This window comes from Rhinatrema bivittatum, chromosome 10 (assembly GCF_901001135.1).
Source record: "Rhinatrema bivittatum chromosome 10, aRhiBiv1.1, whole genome shotgun sequence".
Classification (NCBI taxonomy): Eukaryota; Metazoa; Chordata; class Amphibia; order Gymnophiona; family Rhinatrematidae; genus Rhinatrema; species Rhinatrema bivittatum.
Window position 1 is genome coordinate 64,395,557 of NC_042624.1, and position 24,041 is coordinate 64,419,597.

The window sequence follows — 24,041 nt, forward strand, 5'->3', positions numbered from 1 at the left end:
GCTGTATATAATAGGTCAGCTATTCTGAAACTAATGGTGTGTGGTTTCCAGGAACACTGCAGTTGAGGTATTACTGCGTATGTATGCTTATATATGTGAGGTGAATGGGGTGGCTGGTGTGAGTGGCAATGTTTGGTGGGCATCTGGGGATTATAATAAAAACTTTGTGCTGAGATGTAAACATATTTCATCTTATTATGTCATTTTAGTTTGAGGTTTTTTTAAGCTGTGTGTAATATGTTGCATTGATGCAAGTTCTGTGCAAATGTCTCACTATAATAAAGAAAATTATTTGAAAAAATAAAAGAATAGTAGCTTTCTATTACATTTTAATTTATCCTTCTTGACCTGACATATTTTCAACATGGATAATTTTGTAAACTGCGATCAATGCTCATTCTCCAATAATGTTACTACCCTTTTGTCTCATAGATTCTTTGTTCAACTCCTATATTATACTTTGGTAAAGAATCTCAAAATCACATTGATTATCAATTAATGTAATAGAATGAGAATTACACTTCCTGAAATAGGCAGGCTATGCACTTTTTAAACAACCAAATGTAATTTTGCTTTCAATCTTTTCTTTCTATCTAGGATTCCTCAATTTGCCGCGCTGCCGCTCATGCTGGAATACTCACCGATGCTGGAGGACAGGTGACCGTGGAGAAAAGGCCAGGACAAAACAGCTACCAGGGAACCACAAGGAATGGGATAACAACAAGCAGCTATGGAGCCTGGCCCGGGTCCTTTGTAGTATCTCGCATTAAAGTCTGTAAGATAATTCTTGATGTATTTATTTGTTTACTTATTTATTACTAGGTTTTATTACTTACTCATCTACTGGAGTACTTAGAGCAAGGTACAGGATTAAAATGTGAATTATATGCATGAGGGAGATACAACACATTGAGTGATTTGTATTGCTGAGGAGACTGAAAGAAGACATTAGTCTTTAAAAGCAGTACAAAAACATCAAGACAGCTGGGAGGATTAATTCTGCAGAACAGAAAGGGCAGAGTAAGCAAAATACAGTATAGGGATGATATGATGAAGAGAGATGGATAGTGGGGGGAATGCTGAATAAAAATTGAACCTTTTCAAAAATGTTCTGCATGAGCACTTTGCAAATTGCAAGACAGAGAAATCAACATAATATAGTTCGAAATGTTGAAAGAAGGAGTTGCAGGAAGTCATAAGTTATACATTGAAAGATACCAGTCTGTATATCATACATGACAGTATTCTATATGACATGGGAAACTTTGATAGCATAAATATACAGCAAGGGTAAGGAATGGTGATCTAAGGAAAGGACTGCAGTTCACATGAGTGAGAGGCCAACAAGGAGGGGCAGGCCTTGTGAAAAAGCCAGGCTTTGAGTGGATGGCAGAACAGCAGAATACTGTGGCTAGTTTGGCCTCTATTGGAAGAGTTCCAGAGCTTGCTCTGACAGCAATGTTGTTAGCATACGCAGCCAGGAGTTCCAAAAAACGTACCGCGCTCACAGCTAGAGTTTGGTAGGATACAGGATGGGGGTCAGGAAGAAGTTACGGGTGTGGCACATGAGGGGAATCAAGGACTTTGTATTAAATATCGTAGAGGTAAGACGGTCTCAGGTCGCCATGGCTACATTTTTTCTTTTTTAATTTTGTGGTTTAGGGGGTTGGCAGAAGAGTCAGGTGCTGAGAATTATATTTCCAAAAATCACAAAATGACCCAAATAGCTTGGAAAAAATAAATAGCAAAATTACAGAGATCCTGCTATATAAAATATAAAAGGGTTAATTCTAATTTTATAGTGACCTCATATAGCGTGCCCAGAGGCTACTGGCTTTTTGAATAAAGCTCTAGAGAGCGCTAGGCCTTTTTAATCATTGGTCACTGTAAATGCGTTAAAGATTCTTCAATACGAAGATATCACTTATCTTAAAAATAGGTGGAAGACCACCTTCTAGTCCAATTTTCCAGTATTGGCAGTCAATACATAGTCCACAATTAGGTTGGGCCGGGCTTTGTAATGAAATATCCTGCTCTATCCGACACTGCAATGTTTTGGAGGACACTCCTTCTTCAGGGAAACAAAAAATGCTTGATGTCGGCAAAATGAGAGTTGTGAACAACCTATAAGATGTGCATCAATTAAACCCTTTAAAGAACACATTTTAATGTTATGGTGCTAGAGATTTGGAAAAACACTTACTTAATTTAGGCGATGTGGTCAATGCGCTGTTAAGACGAAAACATCAAAAACACTGAAAGAGGAAAATAGCCGCAGCCTTAAGTAAGTACTCTATAAAGCATTATTCATTATGCTGTTATTTAAATACTCCAACTCAAACTTACATACGCTTCTCCAGCATTGATGTCATATCCGGCTGTCATTCTCAGAGGCTGGTGGAATCCCCCTTTAAAATGGCAGCGTTTACAGTGGCCGTTTGTCAATGACAGGCCTATCACTTTGAGGCAGCAGGTAGACCTTTTCACCGCGCATGTAAGTTTGAGTTGGAGTGTTTAAATAACAGCATAATGAATAATGCTTTATAGAGTGCTTACTTAAGGCTGCGGCTATTTTCCTCTTTCAGTGTTTTTGATGTTTTCATCTTAACAGCGCATTGACCACATCGCCTAAATTAAGTAAGTGTTTTTCCGAATCTCTAGCACCATAACATTAAAATGTGTTCTTTAAGGGGTTTAATTGATGCACATCTTATAGGTTGTCCACAACTCTCATTTCGCCGGCATCAAGCATTTTTTGTTTCCCTGAAGAAGGAGTGTCCTCCAAAACATTGCAGTGTCTGATAGAACAGGATATTTCATTACAAAGCCCGGCCCAACCTGATTGTGGATTATGTATTGACTGCCAATACTGGAAAATTGGACTAGAAGGTGGACTTCAACTTATTTTTCAGATAAGTGCATTGCATGATAGCTTTGTATTGAAGAATCTTTAATGCATTTTCAGTGACCAATGATTAAAAAGTCCTAGCACTCTCTAGAATTTTATTCAAAAAGCCAGTAGCCTCTGGGCACGCTATATGAGGTCACTATAAAATTAGAATTAACCCTTTTATATTTTATATAGCAGAATCTCTATAATTTTGAGAATTATATTTCAGCAGGCTATAAGTCTTTTGAATAAATATAAATTAATAGCTTGCATATTCCTTAAAGTATTTTTTTGGGGGGGCTGGGAAATTGGGTCTAAAGACCCATAATGTTGGCTTTTAAGTTTAACTATACCTGAATAGCCAGGTATAGCTAAACTTATCTGGCTAACCTTACCTGGAAGCCGTTAAATATATCTGGCTATATTCAGTATATAGAAGGTTAGGTTTAATTATCTGGGTAAGGATATCTGGAGAAATTGACGAGTATATTCAAGGGCAGACTTCTCCAGCTTAATATCCCTGAAAGGTTATGTGACTAATTTCAGCCAGAAAACATGTCTGCTTGCCACATTTCTGAATATTGATCTCCCTTTCATTTTCATTTTTAACAAATAGTGTAAGCTCTTCCTCAGATCCTGTGGGGGCAGCCATGTTGGAAACCATGTCTCAAATGACTTTTTCAACTATAGAATCTGATTGAATCAAGCAGGAAATGATGTGATTTGCAACATCGCAGTCAGTATAGACCAATCTAATACGGAAAGATAGTATGCAACATTCTTGCAAGCAATTCTTTGAATCTCTGTCCCTAAAGATTCAGAGGAATTGTGGGGGAGATCCATATAGGGATCATAATTTTATAACATCGCAGCTAAATGCATAACTTAGACCAATTGTCAAAGTAAACTTATTCATTGAAGATTGTTTTGAAAATTCTGCATAAGTACACACAAAAACTGATCCTCACAAAGTTATACATGCTCATTCCAGCATGCTCCCTGCACGTGTGAATCTCTGTGCATACATTTTAACATCAAATTCTGCACATAAAATTTAAATTCCATGAAACACTTTTTTGATAAGCATAACAGTTTGTGTAAAATTGGGTTATGTGCATACTTCCATATGAAAAAAACCCCAGCTCATTTATAGAAAGCCATTTAAGCACATATACCCATGTTTTATGCCTTTAAATAGCTTGAAAATTCTCCTCATAATACCAAAACTGTTGATTAATCGAAAATAATTTTGAACCAATAGAAGTGTTGTAATCCTACTTCTTATGTATAATTTTGTTATCCTGCACAATATACATAGATCATTGTTCTATTCTAAGCTGTTCAGAAGACAGTTCTGAAGCAAACAGGACATTAGTACTATATAAATTTTCTTTTCTTTCTTTCTTTCAGTTCCTATTCAGTGTTCTACACAAGCAAGACAATTAAGCGCATCTATAACTCAGTGAGTATCACTAAGAAATCCCTCTTCACACCAGAGGACTAGTCTGTTTTGTTTTGTTTTTTTACTAAATCTGTAGAACTCAAAATCAGGATTATCATTCATTCCTTAGATAGGGAAAAGATATACCTTGATAAAATATTTACAGATAAAATGATAAAAATGATAAAATGAAAAATGATAAAAATGATAAAAGTGATAAAATATTTACAGAGAGATTTCACTAAAATTGATATCTTCTTTTTTCTATCCAGTGGTAAAATATTTCGGATAAAGATCAGTTACACTTTCAACTTCTTCCTTCACCCTCACCTTAACTGTAAAAACATTTATCCTCTTTTCTTTGATCTCAACTGATTATCTATCAACTTGACTAAAAATCGATCTTTGCAATGACAAAGGAGAATATTTCTGCATTGATTTTGTATCTAAATCACATTTCTAAGCAAACACTCTCATATATTTTTACCTCTTCTTATTTTATTCTGTCCTCTCCAAGAAAATGCCTGATGAACTGACTTTTCTATATTTAATAGCGATGTGCATTCGTTTTGAACGAAATAGATAATGGCAACGAAATTGTCAATTTCGTCTCTTTTTGGGAGCGCCACAAAACAAAAAAAAAAAGACAAAATTTTATAAAATTAGTATTTCGTGTTAGTGCGCACTAACCGGATGTTAGTGTGCACTAACTATAGTTACGGGACTTAGTGTACACTAATGGGACTTAGTGCGCACTAACTGAAAATGTTAGCAATCAGTCAAAAAGTGTCAATTGGGAGAGCAGTTTGTTAGTTAGTTAAGGTTATACATTCCCATAGTTACTTGTTTGTTATGCCAAGGTTGCAAGGTGGTATTTGTGGGGGGATGGCCAGTGCCTGGTAACAAACGTAAACAAACAATTGATGTAATAAGTATTTAATACCTGTTGTGATGCTGCTCGCGAGCAGGTCTGCGAGCAGCCTCTCACCTTTCTCGCCGGCCTGACACTGCTGCCTCTCTTTGTGACAGAAGTGCTGCCACCAACTTCCTCATCGCGGCCCCTGTGCTGCTGCCACTGCCATCCTTCTCGCGGCAGGAGTGCTGCTGCCGCTCTCCTCCTCTGCGGACCGGGTCCTGCTGACGCTGCTGTTTTCCTTGTGGCAGGAGTGCCGCCGACACTTCCTCTTCCTGGCTAGGTGCCGCTGTTGCACTTATTTGTGGCCCTGAGCCGCCAGCCTTGCCACCAGGTCCTCTGCTCTTCACGGCTTGCAGTGCTGCCGCTATTTTCTCCACCCCGCAGCAGGGTCGCCGCCGAAGCTGCCGTTTCCATCCTGGCACCGGCTCCAGCATAGGCGTGCGTGCTTCTCCTCTATATTTAAAGGACCAGCGACGGGAAAAGCCCCGCGGCCCGATCTGATGATGTCATTCTTCATCACATCCTAAACCCTATATAAGGGCTCTTTGCCAGCTCCTCTGGGCCTTCACAAGGAGCTGCCTGCTCCTGGATTCCTTGATCCAGCTCATCTCTCCAGGAGGTCCCTGAGGTCCATCTCTGCTTCTCCTAGGTCTTCATGAGAGCTCCATTGTCTTTGTTGTGTGTTCCTAGTCTCTTGACGGATCCTGTGTCCTTGTCTGTTCCTGCATCCAAATGTTCCAGTCTCTTTGGTTCCTGCATCCAGATGTTCCTGTTCCCTCAATTTCTGGGTCCTGGTGTTCCAGCCTTGTTCCTCACCACCGGATCCAATCTCCAGAAGACCACCCTTGAGTTTTAAGCCTGAATCCAAATCTGAATCTGAACCCGAATTCTTGAATCTGAATCTGAACCTAAGTCCTGTTCCCGGTCTTTGGAGCCCTATTCCGGTCTGGATCCTCTTTCCAATGGCCGCCCAGATTTCTCTCCCTTCCTGAGTTCCAGCCCTGAGCTTGTCCAGCTCTCTGTGTGGTCTGCAACCAGCCTGTCCAGGTTGTGTAGGGTGTGCAGTGGGACAGTGTGGTCCGCGACCAGCCCATGGGGGGCTGTGTAGGGTGCACTGAGGGGCAGTGCCTTGTCTGACTCTTCAGTCCCTGCGTCTCGCCTACTCCAAGTCTCCAAGTGCCTTCGTCTTGTCCAAGTTTCCAAGTGCCTTTGCCATGTCTTGTCCTTGTTCCAGAGTCATCTTCTGTCCTCGACCTCTGTCCGTCCTGATGTACTTGCTGTTCCCATGTGGCAGGTCCGAAAGAACTATCGAGAGGCTGGAGGGCTATCCCAGAGACCAGCATTTCGTTGCTGGGTCTCCTCTTGGTGCCTTCAGGTCGGCAGAGGTCCGAGTGCTCAAAGTCTTCAGCCGGTCTGCCCGTGCTCGGATACGTCTCACCTGCCACAGCGTTTACCCCGGTGTCTTCCTCTGGGGTTGTGATGTGGCCTAAAAGCACACTCTCTCAAGCAAGCGACCGCTCTCCCACGCTCGCAACAATACCATCAAGTTCTAGTCAGCAAAAGCTTGTAATGCAAATGCATTTTTTGAATTTTCCAATCCCTTTGTATTTTAGGAAAGGGGCCCTGGCATTTTGGTACATGCATACTTTTAACTCCCCTGGTATCTGAATGTGTGTTTGTGTGTGGGGGTGGTAACTGTTGAGATGGGAAGTGACTGGGGTGAATGTGGTAGATGGGAAAGAGTCTGGTTGGGGTGGTGACTGATGAGAGAGAGGCAACCTGATGTGCGTGGGGGTGACTGGATAGAGAGGAAGTGACTGGGGTGGCTATATTTATTTATTTATTTATTTATATATTTATTTAACACTTTTTATATACCAGCATTCGTAGGACACATCATGTCGGTTCACAAATAACTGAGAAAGGAAATTACAATGAACGAGGATAGAGGGCTAACTGGAAGATAATTGGATAATATACGATACTGGATAACATACGAAAGTACAAGGAGAGAGAGTCAACGAGCAGAGATACAACTTTGTTGAACGAAAGGGAATTTGATTATCCATGTTAAGTTTCTATATGCATAAACAATGTTAAGGAGGCGTGTGCACTTATGAACTTAGCATATGAACTTATTTACAGTATAAAGGAGGCATGTGCACTTATGTACAATTAAAAGCTATGGGGTGACAGGGGGGACAGGGGGGACAGAAACTGATTGGATTGGTGAATGGTGAGAGGGGTGAATGAGGTGACTGTATGGGGTGACAAATAGGAGAGAGAATGGTTGGAGTGCTGATTTGAGAGAGAGGTAGCCTGCTGTATGTGGAGTGACTGGTAAGAGGGGAAGTGACTGGGGTGACTGTGTGGAGTGATAGATAGGAGAGAGAATGGTTGGGGTGGTGACTGGTGAGAGAGAGGCAGCCTGGTGTGTGTGTGGGGGTGACTGGTGAGAGGGGAAGTAACTGGGGTGAATGTATGAAGTGGTGGGTGGGTGAGAGTCTGGTTGGGGTGGTGGCTGGTGAGAGAAGCAACCTGCTGTGTGTGGGGGTGACTGGTGAGAGGGGAAGTAACTGGGGTGAATGTATGAAGTGGCGGATGAGTAAAAGTCTGGTTGGGGTGGTGACTGGTGAGAGAGAGACAGCCTGGTCTATATGGGGGTGACTGGTGAGAGGGGGAGTGATTGGGGTTGCTATATGGGGTGACAGATGAGAGAGAGACTGATTGGAGTGGTGAGGGGTGAATGGGGTGACTGTATGGGGTGACAGATAGGAGAGAGACTGGTTGGGGTGCTGACTGGTGAGAGATAGGCAGCCTCGTATGTGGGGTGAGACTGGTGAGAGGGAGAGTGACTGGGGTGACTGTATGGTGTGTCAGGTGGGGGAGAGAGACTGGTTGAGGTGGTGACTAGTGAGAGAGAGGCAGCCTAGTATTAGGGGGTGACTTTTGAGAGTGGGAGTTACTGGAGTGACTGTATGGGGGTGACAGGTGAGAGAGAGACTTCTTGGGGTAGTTATTGGTGAGAGAGAGACAGCCTGTTGTGTATGGGGTGGGACTAGTGAGAGGAGGAGTAACTGGGGTGACTATATGGGGGTGACAGGTGAGAGAGAGACTGCTTGGGGTAGTGACTGGTGAGAGAGAGATAGCCTCTTGGTATGGGGTGGGACTAGTGAGAGGGGAAGTGACTGGGATGACAGGTGGGAGAGAGACTTGTTGGAGTGGTGAGTGGTGTGAGGGGGTGACTGAGGGTAACTGTATGGGGTGACAGGTTACCCTCCACACACATCAGGCTGCTTCTCTCTCTCCAGTCCTGTTAGTGCACACTAACTCTGAAATTAGGGGAAACCCAAAATAAACACCCTCTGAACCGTTTTAAAAACGACCCGAAAAAAAATCAATGCACATCCCTAATTATTATTTAATTCTTTCTTATATTTTAGAGTTTCTTGCCCAGCTGGATGTCTGTCTCAGAATATATATGTGTGGGGAACAGACATCTACACTGATGTAAGTTTTAAAGCATACCTGAGTATTATAACTTTCTTGGCTCTTTGGGCTGCTTTTTGAAGGAGGCTGTTGATGTGGGTCCAGAGATCATGGAGTTCCTGGGTGGCCAGCTGAGCTGCTGGTGAATGTACAACTACGGGGAGAGGTAGAGGCAGCAAGGGTTGTTTGCTGTAGACCACTTGGAATGGAGAAGACCCGGTAGAGCTAGAGACATGAGAATTGTAAGAAAATTCTGTCCAAGGAAGAAGGGAAGCCCAATTATCCTGGCATTCTTTGGCATAGGCCCAGAGGAAGGTTTTGAGCATTCAGTTGGTATGCTTGGACTGACCATTCTTATGCAGGTGGTAGAAAACTCATGAAGTCCAAGGTGATATCAAATCTTTTACATAGTGAACGCCAGTATTTGGCCGTGAACTGATACCCCAGTCTGATAAAATGTACTTAGGTAGTCCGTGTAAGCGGAAGACATGAAGCATAAACAGGCTTCTAACGGTGGGGCAGGAGGGAGACCCAGGAGAGGGACAAAGTGAGTCATCTGGAGTGAAGCTCCAGGGAGGAAGACTCAGAACTAATGTCAGGAAGTATTTCTGTCAGGAGGAAGTATTTCTGTCAGGAGGAAGACATTAGTTCTGAGTCTTCCTCCCTGGAGTGAAGCTTCACGGAGAGGGTGGTGGATGCCTGGAATGCCCTTCCGGAGGAAGTGGTGAAGACCAGAAATGTGAAGGACTTCAAAGGGGCGTGGGATAAACACTGTGGATCCATAAAGTCTAGAGGTCGTGAATGAAGAGCGGGTGGCTCGCGGGAATGACGGCTACTACCTGGAGATCATACCCTTATTCAATAAACATACACACGATTAATGCAACTCCAACATTGCTCCAAGCTTCAATGGCAAGAGGAAATGTGGAAAAAGATTTGAATTCACAAAAAGCGGGGAGTAGCTTGCTTGTTTCGGCGGTTACTACCCCAAACCAAATAAGCCTGATACTTCACTTTCAATGCATAACCAGCATAGCTCTCTGCTTCAACGGCAGGGGAGAAAGTCTGATACTACGTGCATATCCAGCATAGCTCTCTGCTTCAATGGCAGGGGAGGCAGTCGGATACTTCGTGCATATCCAGCATAGCTCTCTGCTTCAACGGCAGGGGAGGCAGTCTGATACTTCGTGCATATCCAGCATAGCTCTCTGCTTCAACGGCAGGGGAGACAGTCTGATACTTCGTGCATATCCAGCATAGCTCTCTGCTTCAACGGCAGGGGAGACAGTCTGATACTTCGTGCATATCCAGCATAGCTCTCTGCTTCAACGGCAGGGGAGACAGTCTGATACTTCGTGCATATCCAGCATAGCTCTCTGCTTCAACGGCAGGGGAGACAGTCTGATACTTCATGCATATCCAGCATAGCTCTCTGCTTCAACAGCAGGGGAGACAGTCTGATACTTCGTGCATATCCAGCATAGCTCTCTGCTTCAACGGCAGGGGAGACAGTCTGATACTTCGTGCATATCCAGCATAGCTCTCTGCTTCAACGGCAGGGGAGACAGTCTGATACTTCGTGCAAATCCAGCATAGCTCTCTGCTTCAACAGCAGGGGGAATGAAGAAAAGTGGATCTATATACAGACAACAACCAACAGGTACTGAGTCGCATAGTCTGGGTAGACAAATGGGCATGGTTGTACCTTGCTTATTGCGGCGGTTACTACCCCTAACTAATTAAGCTAGATATTACACTTAGATGCAGCTCCAACACTGCTCTTTGCATTAATGGTGGGGGTGGAAGGGAAATAGAACCAAAGGGTTACTAAGAGCCAAGAGTAACAGATAAGTATGAGAAAAAAAAAAGTGCGAAGCTTGCTGGGCAGACTGGATGGGCCGTTTGGTCTTTTTCTGCCGTCATTTCTATGTTTCTATGTTCATTTCTATCTTTCAGAAGAAGTCAATAACCTCCCAGATTACGGTGGCACCGTTTGAGAGAGGGAGGCCCACGATAAAATGAGTGGACAAGTGTGTCCAGGATTCCCTGGGAGCTGGCAATGGAGGTAACAACCCCCAGGGTCAGCCCTAGACACACTTTCTGCTGCGTGCAGGTGAGGCAAGAATCCACGTAGGCCTTAACATCTTGCTTCTTTTGAGGCCACCAATAGTACTGTTGAAGTAGTACAAGTGTTTGGACCCATCCAGGGTGACCTGAGTTTACTGAGAATGACCGACTTCCCTGGTGGGGTGGTCAAGGAGGTGACTAGGAGGATCCTGGCTGGGTCAATGATTTGCCTAGGAGGTTCTGTGATGTCCTCAGCCTGGAAGAAGTATGAGAGGGCATCTGACAGAATGTTTTTGAGAGCCAGACGATACCTCAGCTCAAAATCAAAGCATGCAAAGAATAGGGACCAGCAAGCCTGTTGTGCATTTAATATTTGGGCATGATGGAGATGTTCCAGATTCTTATGATCTGTGTAGATAGTAATGCAGTGCTGAACACCTTCTAATCAATGATGCCACTCTTCTAGCTCTAGCTTGATCATGAGGAGTTCTCTGTCTCTGATACCGTAATTGCGCTCAGCCGGTGAGAACTTATTTGAGAAGAACGAGCAAGGCTAGAGAACCCCCTTAGGGGAATACTGGCTTAGGACGGCCCCCTACACCCACAGTGAAGGCATCCACTTCTACTATGAATGAGCGTGTAGGGTCCGGGTGATGAAGCAGGATTTCTGTAGGAAAGCATCCTTTAGTTCTTGAAAGGTTGCTATGGCTTCAGGAGGCTAAACCTTTGTGTTAGCTCCTTTATGGGCTAGGGCTGTGAGAGGTGCCATGATCTTTGAATAATTCACTATGAAGTGGTGGTAATAGTTGGCAAAGCCCAGAAATCTGTGCAGGGCTCATAGCTCTACCAGCTGGGGCCAATACTGGATGCTCTTAACCTACTCTGGGTCCATATGGAAGCCTTTTCTAGACACAATATACCCCAGGAAGGGGAGGCTCTCTTTTTTGATAAACCCCTTCTCAAATTTCGCATATAGATTATTCTGACGAAGTTGCTGAAGAATTAGGTGTACATCATGGCGCTGGTTGCTGAGGTCCTTGGAGAAAATGAGGATGTCATTGAGATATACGGCAATACAGATGTAGAGAAGATTTCAGAAAATCTAATTCATTATCTTTTGAAAGACAGCTGGTACATTACATAGCCTGAAGGGCATCACCAAGTACTCATAATGGCCATCTCGAGTGTTGAACTTTGTCTTCTATTCATCCCCAGATTTAATTCGAATCAAGTTGTAGGCTCCTCGGAGATTTAATTTTGTAAAGATCCTTGCTCCTTGGAGGCAGTCAAAGAGTTCCAAGATTAAAGGTAAAGGATACCGATCCTTCATGGTGATGGCATTTAATCCACAGTAGTCAATACAAGGCTGGAGTGAGCCATCCTTTTTGGCCACAAAGAAGAAGTTGGCCCCTGCTGGGGATGTGGATCATTGAATGAAGCTCTGGTCTAGGTTCTCATGGATGTACTCCGACAATGCCTTGGTCTCGGGGAGAGACAAGGGGTATACTCTGCCCTGTGGTGGTTTGGTATTGGGCAGCAACTCCATTCCGCATGTCATACTCCCTGTATGGTGGCAATATCTCAGCCTTCTTTTTTGACAACACATCCTCAAAGTCACTGTATTGTGGAGGGATGCCTGGGAGTGTGGCAGCCAGGGCCAAGTGGAGCAGGGTCTTCCACCCTCTCCAGTCATGAACTGTGGTATTGCAATTCCCAATGGGTAAGTTGCTTGTAGCCCAGTCAAATTGGGGGGAAGCAGCTGGAGCCAGGGAGCCCCAGTACAATGAGATGGCTGGTCTGGTCTATGACATGGAAGACAATTGTTGTGATGGATGACACACGGAAGAAGACACGTCAGGCAGAGTTCTCGGGAAGGCACTCCCGAACGCAGTCCGAGTGCTCTTTTTATTATACAGAGTTTACAGAATTCCACAGCGTATTCAGCATACTATTGGTTATACTGCTACATGCTAATGCATGCTGCCTGCGTGCTGCATGCATGCCTTCATTGCTATTGGTTACTACATCTTATACTGTGCGCGTGATAGCCTTGTGCCAGTTTCTGGGTGAAGCAAGCAACCTCCTCGTGAAGAGGTGGGAGCTGTCTGTGAGCCTAAGATAAGGAAGTGCAGAGATCTGAGGAATGCTGATGCAGTCAAGCTCAGTGTGTGTTTAGTGCAGATAAGGAAGTACAGAGAGATCTGAGAAGTGTCGATGCAGCTAGGCCCAGTGTGGTCTGCCAGCTACTGAGCAAAGCCTTTGTCTCCACATCTCATCCTTTCTTTTATATTTTACAGGAAATCTTTACGTTGTGTTTTAGGTATAAGTATGTTAGCCAGGTTGGGCAAGCAAGCATTGAATACAGCAGCAGCAACATATTAGAATGAAGATACAACGTAATACAATGGGAATTATCTTTCTGAGACCTGCCATGTCGGGGAGCCAGGACCATAGCCAGTCCCAAGGGGACTGGGGTTCATTATCGGATAGAGGGCGATCGGCTATTAGAGTCTCCATCTGCTCAATGGTGTGTGTGAGGTTAGCTTTATAATCAGATATGTATACACAGCAATGTGAACCAATCAATGCACATACGCCTCCCTTTGAGGCTAAGATCATGTCCAATGCATATGCAATACTACTTCTCTCATTTGTGAGACCTCTTCTGTGAGGAGTTTTATGGATTTAATTGTTAGGTTGAATAGGGCTGTGGTCCAGTTGGCAAGGGTGAGTAAATCTTGGTAGTTTAGTGCTGCCCCTAATGGGGGAAACAGGCCCCTGTAGACCATCTTGCCTGTGCCTCGCCCAATTGGGTTTTGAACTGACTCTCTCCTGTTTCTGATTCTACCTTTGGGCAGTTTGGTAGTAGTATAAAAGGATGGCATTATGTAGCCTAGAGTACATCTACCTGTCCATCTTGCAGGGATTCTCATATATGCCCTGTGTCCACACAACATCCAGATGTTTCCCAACAAATTGGTAAATGTGTTTTACTTGTTTTGGGTTTGTTTTACCATTTATGCTATAGGGTTACACAGATTGAATCCTCCTGTGGCTGTGGAGGTGGAGCAACCCTGTCCAAAAGGGCACCCTGTGAGCTGATAATTACACATATATTTTGTGAAATTGTGCATGTGTTCAGTAATGGCCTCATTAAGGAAGGTGTTGTTTCTAACATGTTGTGTTGCAGGGTGAATGTTTGATTGTAATATGGGTATTTCCCTACCCTGGGTCCTGTGATACTGTCATTATTATATTCCCAACAAAAGGTAGCGTTCTCTTGTATTCTACTACCCAAATGCATCACCGTGTAATTGACTGGTGAGTTTATAAAGACCCCATTGTTCCACGGGTATGTAGTCCATCCTGATAGGTTAAAGGGAACTGCATGCATCAATAGTCCTCCTCTGGTATGGGTTGGCATGTACATGCAAACCCAGCAATCTGTTTGGTTCAATAGTTGTGATAAGTTCTGTGCATCGGTAATGTACATATTGGTTTGCCATAGTCCTTGTTCAGAGATCGCCATGGCGGGAGGGAGAATGCAAGATAAGAAGATGCACATCACAATTGTCAATGAATTGGCATTCAAACAAGAGAATGCAGCAAGCAAAAAGGTTCTCTGGAGTTTTTTCAAGTCCCTGCTGTTCCAGGAGCTGTGTGGATTGGCTGGATAATGCCTTAATTTGTCCCCAAGTCATCTGATGGTGCTGGCGAGAAGCCCGATCCCGGTCCTTCTGAGGGTTGTGAAGACTCAGGGAGAAGTTTGGAATCGGATTTTTCAGGCCGTGGTGCCACGCCATCTCTCCACGGTTTAACGCAACAACTCGGAACCCAGTCTGGACCTGAGGGAGCAAGCACAGCAGCATATCCTCGTCTCCATGTTAACAAGGGGACGGGGCCATGCCAAACAGGGTTAGGTAACATTCTATACAAAACTGATGGTTGTGGATTGCTAATCCTGTTCCCAAAATGATTGTCCACAGCTGTGGCGTGATTGGAATGTGATATATTTAAATGATTTAAGGTAAACAGTACCTTGTTCAGCCAGTCTTGTTTGGGGGGAGTCCAGGGGCATTTCCTGCTTTTTGTTTGTGTTTATCAAGAGCTGTCTTAAGAGTGAGATTGGCTTGCTCCACAATAGCCTGTCCAGTGGAGTTGTAAGGGATGCCAAATATGTGTTTGATGTTCCATTGTTGACAAAAGTCAGCGAAGGAATGGCTGCTGTAAGCAGGACCGTTTTTGGTCGAGACCTCGAGGCCCCGGCAGAATTGGTTCCTTTGTATGCTCCCCCTCCCAGGGCATGGCGTTGTTGTTTAAAATGGCCAGGTTTTTTGCAATTGAAACAAGTCCCTTTTGGCTTTTGAAATTGACCTTTGTGCAACGCGTTCACCAGGGCGTCCATTTGAAAGGCATGAGTACCTACGTCCATGCAAGCCTTTAGCATGTCGGCTAAGGTGTAGTCTATTTTACTGACTATGGATTGCAGAGCTTTCCTACAGTCCGCGTTTGCATTTTCAAAGGCTAATTTCTTTATTAGTTCAGCGCTCGCCTCTGGGTTGTCTACCTGACGCTGAATGGCTTCTTGCAGCCGATCTATAAATTGTATGTAAGATTCTGTGGCTGCCTGTCGGGTCATCGTAAATGATTTTGTGGCTTTTCCGGATTCAGGAACCTTCTTAAAGGCCTTGGTCACACAGCGATTTATCGCTGGATAGGCAGCGGCAGGCGTCCCCACTGCTTGCTGTTCCAGCGTTGCAAATTGTCCCATCCCGTAAAGTTGGTCAGGTATATATGCTCCTCCCGAGGTATTTCCAGCTATGAGGGCTTCCCTTTGAAATTCTGAGTCCCAAACCACATACTGAGCAGGGGTAAGGATCATACGGGCCAGATCTTTCCAATCCTGGGGAATTAATTTATAGCCATTCACAATTCCCTCTAACATCCCTCGAGTATAGGTGGAATGAATTCCTGTTTCTGTGATGCTCTTTCGGAGTTCCCATAGAATACTATACGGTAATGCCGACCATTGATATTGAATCCCACCCTGGTCATTAGGGACCTCCGTAATGGGAAATGCTTGAAGCCCCTCCAATAATTCCTCTTCTGTGAGATTTCCTTTCACTTGTTCTTGGTGAAACCCCTGCGGACCGCACCGCATAGCTCGTTACGTGGAGCGGCGTCGTGTAATGGTAATTTATCTGGACAAATCGGTGATGCGGAATCAATGACTGTCTCGGGCAATGGCAGCTAGGGGTACAGGGAGCTTGTGGGTGGTGAAGGGGTTTGAGGGTAAGGCGGAGGGAGGTTAGTTTCTTTGATTTCAGTTTCTTTGGTTTCCTGGGGTTCTTCCTCCGAGGTGGACTCGGAGGATGCCACAGGAGCCTTGGTTGGGGACGGTGCCTTGTGATTGTGTGTCCCCAGATTTTCTATCGCTTCCGTGCATTTTTGCCAAAGCAATAGATGTTTTATTGAGGCACGCGGGGGTGCATGCAAGGCATTCCCTAAGTTGATCCAGTCCTGGATATTCAAAATACCAGCCTCTGGATACCACGGGCACTGGCTTTCTATTTCTTTCAACATATTTTCTATATCTCCTAGTCTGACGTGAATTACCTCTCCTTTTGTAATAAAGAAATGATTTCTTACTATTTTCTGCAACTCTTTTGCATGAACCTTCTGCTGAGTTGACAGCCCCTCCCCCCCCCCCACCCCCATACTCAAGAATGTGGGAGCGAAGTTTGCTGCGGTGTACCTGGGCTCGTCCGGCCGGATGAGTAGGGGGATTCTCGTCTGGAGGGGTCACCAGATGTTGTGATGGATGACACACGGAAGAAGACACGTCAGGCAGAGTTCTCAGGAAGGCACCACCGAATGCAGTCTGAGTGCTCTTTTTATTATACAGAGTTTACAGAATTCCACAGCGTATTCAGCATACTATTGGTTATACTGCTACGTGCTAATGCATGCTGCCTGCATGCTGCATGCATGCCTTCCTTGCTATTGGTTACTACATCTTATACTGTGCGCGTGATAGCCTTGTGCCAGTTTCTGGGTGAAGCAAGCAACCTCCTCGTGAAGAGGTGGGGGCTGTCTGTGAGCCTAAGATAAGGAAGTGCAGAGATCTGAGGAATGCTGACGCAGTCAAGCTCAGTGTGTGTTTAGTGCAGATAAGGAAGTACAGAGAGATCTGAGAAGTGTCGATGCAGCTAGGCCCAGTGTGGTCTGCCAGCTACTGAGCAAAGCCTTTGTCTCCACAGACAATAAGTTCCTTGTGGAGCAGGCAGGTATACATGGTCAAGGGTGCAATGACATGAATGATCTGACCTGGCAACATATCCTGATAGAGGAGGAGATAATTAAGGGGGTCTTCCTTGGAACAGTGGGAAGTTGTAGATGATCCACCAGAACCTTCATCAGAAAGTTTTCCCCAGCACCAGATAGTCTACCAAAGCTAGGGTGGAGAAGTCTTGGTCATCCATGGTGATTGTCACCGGAAGTGTTAGGTGAGGAGTGGGTGTTGTGAAGCTGAGGATCATCTCCCCATCTAATCCTAGGCTTTGAGGTTTCCTGGATTGACCGGGCATTGAGCAAGCCACTTCCTTGTGCTGGCACAATAGAGGCACAGGCCCAACTGATGTCATCAAAGTCTCTCCTCGGATGGGAGGCACCCCTGATTGAGCTGCATAAGTTCATCCAAGTGCACTGGGGCTGAAGAAGTAAGTACTGGTGGAGATAATGAGCGCTGGAAGTGTGGAGCCAGTGTGATGGCCCTACGAGCTACCTGGCTCATTGTTGAATGTGGTGGTCAATCCTTCCAGTGAGGCCAATGATCCCCTCCAGGGATCCCGGAATTTTGTGGGCGGCTAGCTCATCCTTTATCCTGGAGGCCAAGCACTCCAGGAAGATGTTATGGAGGCAAACCTTCCACCAGTTGAGTTTGGTGGCCAGAGTCCAGAACTCTGTGGCGTAGTCCATTACAGGCTGGGTGCCTTGGCGCAAATGTAGGAGGTCGGAGTTCACGGTGGCCAGCCAGTCGGGTTCATTGAAGACTGTCTTAAATGCGGTCACAAACCACTGCAGATCCTGGAGGATGGTATTAATGTGCTTCCAAAATGGAATTAATGTGCTTCCAAAATGGCCAGAGCCTTCTCATCAAGGAGAGAGAGAATAAAGGTTGTTTTTACTGCGTCGTCTCGACAGAGTGCCGCCTGGAAGGAGAAATGCATATAGCATTGGTTAAGGAATACCTGTCACTGTTTGGGATCCCTAGCGTACTGGGGAGGAGCAGGCAGATGCAGAATGGGATGACTTGGTGCAGCAGAACCAGATGAAATGGCTGCAGACAGGGCTGGTGTGGTCAAAGCCACGGTTGCATCAAGACAGGTGTTGAATCAATTCATGGAAGCTGCCAGGAGCTCAAGGAAGCACTGCTGATCTTGGAGTTTATGAGCTAAACCCGGAATGGCCTGGAGGGCAGTGGCATCCGCCAAGTCCATGACCTTGGCAATCTGTTATGGGTATGGACCCTTTGACCAAGGTTGGGTTAGCACAACTTTTAGGGAGGAACCCTGCAGGTCCCCACCATCAGCTGGCACAGCTAGCTGTGGCAGAGGCCCAACTGGAGATTCACCTATACCAGCCCTCGAACCCTTTAGGATGATCCCTTGGGTGCTGGGGCCAGCAGAACCTCTCTTGATAAGCTGAAGATCCATGGAGGTAGTTGAGTCACATGCCAGGGTCTGGGATAGGCTGAATATAGACAGATTCAGAGCCAGGCAGCAGTCAGGGCAGGCGGCATTCCGGGCAGTCAGAGTCAGGTAGTGGTCAGTGGCAGGTGGAGTTCAATCAGAGTCAAGTGACAGGCCAAAGTCAAAACAAGGGTCCATCTGAGGGAAGATGGGATGGATAGGCTGGTAGGGAGGCAAGGAACAGCACAGGCAGGCAAGAGAAAACACTGAAGACTGATGGTAGGAAGACGAGGAAATGAAGAATGACCACAGGATGAAGATGAAGAACTCAAGTCTGACCACGGATGAAAACAAAGAATTCGGGAAGGAAGACCAAGGACTGCCAAGACAAAGACCAGAAAATAAGACTAGGAACAAACACCAGGAACAGACTGAAGCAATACACTCTACTGGAGTTAGTCGACCTATTGCCAAGGCAAGGAGAGCAGGCTGAAGTGGCCTTTTATAGGCCCATACCAGTGATGTAATCATCTGGTGCCACCGACATTTTCCTGGCACAGTCCCTTTACGAGGAGTGGATTTAGGCAAGGACATGGCTTAGGAAACCCCAGGGAGAAAGTGGAATCAGGGGCAGGCCAAGCGCAGAGGCTTGCCATGCATTCAGGTTAGCATCAGCAAGTGTGGCTGAAGAGGAAGGCAGAGCACAGTGGCTCCCCACTCATCTGTCCAAGGGCTTCCCCCGGTGGGGAAATAGTCATTTTGGGACTGGACTGGAGATAAGAGTGGCAGTTTTCTGAAATAGGCATACTACACATTTTTTTAAATACTTAAATGTTATTTTGCTTTCAAGCTTTTTTTTTTTTTTTTAACTAGGATTCCTCAATTTGCCGCGCTGCTGGTCATGCTGGAATACTCACTGATGCAGGGGGACCGGTGACTGTGGAGAAAAAGCCAGGACAAAACAGCTATCAGGGAACCACAAGGAATGGAATAACAACAAGCAGCTATGGAGCCTGGTCCGGCTCCTTTGTATTATCTCGCTCAACTTCCTCAAATGTATCCACCCCTCACAATTCATCTCCACCTTCTGGTAACAATTTCTAGAATTCACAAGTAGTTATTTCAATTTATGCTGGGTTTATTTCTGAATTTGCATTATTGCAGCAGCATCTCCATTAAATCCTGAAAGATAATTATTTATGTATTTATTTGTTTACTTATTTATTAGGAGGATTTATTAATTACTCATCAACTGGAGTACGTAGAGCAAGGTACAGGATTACAGAGTGAACTACATGCAAGAGGGAGATACAGCACATTGTGTGTTATGTAGAGCTGAGGGGAGGGGGAGAGGATATTAGTCTTTAAAAGGTTTACAAAAATATTAAGATATCTGAGAGGATTACATCTGCAGGAAAGAAAGGACAGAGTAAGCAATATTCAGTATAGGAATGATATGATGAAGAGGGATGGAGAAAGGGAGAGAATGTAGAATAAAAATAGAACCTTTTAAAAAATGTTGTGCATGAGCGGATTGCAAACTGCAGAACAGAGAAATTAAAATAATATAGTTAGAGATATTGGAAGAAGGAGGTGCAGGCAGTCATAATTTATAAATTAAAGATACCAATCTGTATATCATACATGACAGTTTTCTATATGATATCAGAAACCTTGGTAGCATAAATACACAGCTTTGGTAGGAAATAATGCTCTAAGGACTGTAGTTCACAAGAGTGAGAGGTCAGGTAGGAGGGGCAGGCCTAGTGAAAAAGCCAAGCTTTGAGTGGATGGCAGAACAGCAAAATACCTATGACTAGTCTAGCCTCTATTGGAAGATATTGCTCTGACAGCAATATCATTAACATACTGAAGTGGGTGGACATAGGCCCTGAGTCTCAGTAAAACACTTTTTGACATGTCACACATGTAGTCATTATTCCTGTGCTCCTAAGTTTTTGATTTTTCATAAGCAGCCTTTATAATTGCTAACAAGAATAACATTATACATGACATTTGTGCTACAACCTTGTAGTTGTTTACCTACACAGGTGGGCACTATGAGGTAGATAAAGATAGTTGTAGAACATTTTGAACTGATATGAGGTTAGTTGACATGCCATTGAAAAACAGAGAGGAGGTCAGTTTACATTCCATCTAAGATTAAAGAAAATATTGTTAGAACAGACACAGGCTGCTAATGCCACAAATTCCAAGAAAACATTTACATATGAGACGAGAATTAATTAACTTGGAGAATGAGAGCAATTTACCATACAGCCATTCAGATTATTTGTTTATAATAGAAATCCAATCATAGAAATTATGACAATTATGTAACCTAGTTTAGGGGTTGGAAATATACAACTGTAATTTCTATATAATGATTTGTTATCAGTAAAATCATTTGAGAGAGCAAGTTTTGAAGCCTTGCATGGCACTCTGCCTCTCCATAAGGTACCTTATTATTTAATATTTATATTATTTTATAGCCTATAAATAAAAATGTTTTCTTCTACAGCTTGTGTTTTAAGCATTCTTAATTTTCAGAGAACCACAACAGTATACTTCCACCTTTATAGGTAAAGAAACACTGAAAATGGCCAGGACTTGTTAAGAACATACCGTGCTCCAGGCCACTGCCCTCCAGGCCATTCCATACCTGCCACATACAGAATGGGTGTTGAAGTTGCAAGTGGAGAGCCAAAGGGGTCTCGGAGACTTTGTGTTAAATATCATAGTGGTGGGGAGGCTTCAGGTCACTATGGCTTTATGGGGTTGGAAGGATCAGATGCTGAAAATTATGAATCAGCTCACTACAAGTCTTTTAAATAAATTTATATTAGTAGCCCACACATTCCTTAAAATATTTTTATAGGGGCTGGGAAATTGGGTCTAAAGACCCAGAATATTGGTTTTTCAGTTACCAAGGTATATTCTGAATAGCCAAATATAATTAAACTTATGTGGCTAAGTTTATCTGGATGCCATTAAACAGCCCTGGTTATATTCAGAATATATACGGTAAGATTTAAATTATCTGGGTAAATATTCCTGGAGAAATTTAGATGAATATATTCAGTGGGAGACTTCTCCATCTTAATAGGCATGAAAAATTATTTGGTTAACTTTAGCCAGAAAACTTATCTCCTCACCTTTCAATTCCATTTTTAGCAAATAGTGTAACCTCTTCCTCTTGAATCCAATAGTACTTCTTCTGGCAGCCATGTCGGAAATCATCTCAAGTAAACATTAGTACCATCTCACTTTTATGAATAATCAAGAATGGGAAAATAATTCATATGTTAATCAATATATAAATGACCATCATTTAGCACTGGGTGGACACAATAAATGCATGCTTTCAGATCCCATCAATGTGCTAAAGTTTATAAACATCAGCCATTCATATTGATAAGAGTGTGAGTCCTGTTGCGTCAGTCGGACTCAGACAGCTTCGTCCTACATGCCTCACCTCAATATTTGCTTTCTCCACCAGCCTCAGGAAAATAGCGATCACCGCGTCTGCTTGCTGCATTCTCCAGCATCCCCGGAATGGCTATGGCAAGGCATTCCACCATGATTCACCTGAGGGCCTCCTAGGATGCGCGCGTGCTACCCACGTTTTTATTCCAACGATGGCGCGAACCTTGGGGGCGTCCCCCTCGACTGACGTCACTACATCCGGGTATTTAGGCTGCCCATTTGTGACTGACTTTGAGTTAGCAAGGATTGGATTCGTCCGGTCTAAGCTGCTCTGCTGCTTCTTGCTGCTGCTGGAAGCTCTCTCTACTCTCCAGAGTTCTTCTAACTTGGGTACCCATTCCTCGGGGGCCCTTTGCTTCTTTCCAGGTGCTTATCCAATATCCAGGTACTCGCTCCTCGAGTGCCTGATTTGTCTACCTTGGTGCCTGCTACCATTACTTCTACCTGCTGGGAACTCCACCACTACAGCTACAAGAGTGTGAGTAATCTAGCATCTACCAGTCTGTCTCACTACAGCTCCTCATTTGAAGATCTGCATCGGAGCTCCCTATACCACCATTGTGGGACGGGTCTCCTCAGCCGAGGACCCAAGACTACTGCTACAGGAATCTGCTCACTACTGCCACCTCTGGTGACCTCTACAAGCTGCACAATAAAAACTATCTCTGTGTTTGTGCATCCGAGTCTAGCCTGGTACTGCAGCTCCCCGCGGGGCTCCTCCCCATGGGAGTGGCCATCACTGCAGCACCTAAGAATCCACCAAACACCTCATAACCATAACAAGTCCATATACATAAGAACATAAGAAATGCCATACTGGGTCAGACCAAAGGTCCATCAAGCCCAGCATCCCGTTTCCAACAGTGGCCAATCCAAGTCACATGTACCTGGCAAGTACCCAAGCATTAGATAGATCACAAGCTACTATTGCTTAATAATTACCATCATAGCAGTTTATGGATTTAACCTCTAGGAATTTATCCAAACCGTTTTTAAACCCAGTAACACTAACTGATGAAACCACATCCCCTGGCAATGAATTCCAGAGTTTAACTATGTGCTGAGTGAAAAAGAATGGAGTGCCCCTGGTCCTTCTATTATCTGAGAGAGTAAATAACCAATGTACATTAACTTGTTCAAGTCCTTTCATGATTTTGTAGACTTTATCATATAGCCCCCCCTCAGTCATCTCTTCTCCAAACGGAACAGCCCTAACTTCTTTAGCCTTTCCTCATTGGGCAGCCGTTCCATACCCCATATCATTTTTGTTGCCCTTCTCTGCACTTTCTCCAGTGCAGCTATATCCTTTTTGAGATGCGGTGACCAGAATTGCACACAGTATTCAAGGTGCGGTCTCACCATGACGTGATATAGAGGCATTATGAAATCCTCTGTTTTATTTTCCATTCCCTTCCTAATAATTCCTAACATTCTATTTGCTTTTTTGATTGCCACAGCTCACTGGGCCGACTATTTCAATATATTATCCACTATGACACTTAGATCTCTTTCCTGGGTTGTAACTCCTAACTACAGCAAGGGTTATTTTTCCCTATATGCATCACTTTGCACTTATCCACATCTGCCATTTGGAAGCCCAGCTTTCCAGTCTCACAAGATCATCCTGCAATTCATCACAATTCACTTGAGATTTAACTATTCTGCATAATTTTGTGTCGTCTGCAAATTTGATCACTTCACTCGTCATATCCCTTTCCAGATCATTTATATATATATTGAAAAGCACCGGTCCAAGTACAGATCCCTGAGGCACACCACTGTTTACCTTTTTCCACTGTAAAAACTGACCATTTAATCCTACTCTCTGTTTCCTTTATTTTAGCCAACTTGCAATCAACAAAAGGATATCACCTCCTATCCCATGACTTTTTAGTTTTCTTAGAACCCTCTCATGCAAGACTTTGTCGAATGTCTTCTGGAAATCCAAATATACCACATCTACTGGTTCACCTTTGTCCATATGTTTATTCACCCCTTCAAAAAAATGTAGGAGATCTGTGAGGCAAGACTCCCCTTGGGTAAATCCATGCTGGTTGTGTC

The 24,041-nt window shown here is 44.2% G+C and overlaps 1 protein-coding gene and 1 long non-coding RNA gene across 2 annotated transcripts in view; both read left to right on the forward strand.

The window, feature by feature from the left end:
* The window catches only part of LOC115100013, a 90,154-nt gene that overhangs the window by 21,575 nt on the left and 44,538 nt on the right, over positions 1-24,041 (forward strand). Inside the window, exons 5-8 of the mRNA XM_029618145.1 lie at positions 598-775; positions 4,301-4,352; positions 8,691-8,757; positions 19,368-19,584. Of these exons, the coding sequence (XP_029474005.1) occupies positions 598-775; positions 4,301-4,352; positions 8,691-8,757; positions 19,368-19,584 (514 nt within the window). The remainder of the gene's footprint in view (positions 1-597; positions 776-4,300; positions 4,353-8,690; positions 8,758-19,367; positions 19,585-24,041) is intronic.
* Positions 2,381-2,883, forward strand: LOC115100015. The gene is made up of 3 exons (XR_003858944.1): positions 2,381-2,494; positions 2,586-2,637; positions 2,717-2,883. It is a non-coding gene; the product is annotated as an uncharacterized LOC115100015 (long non-coding RNA).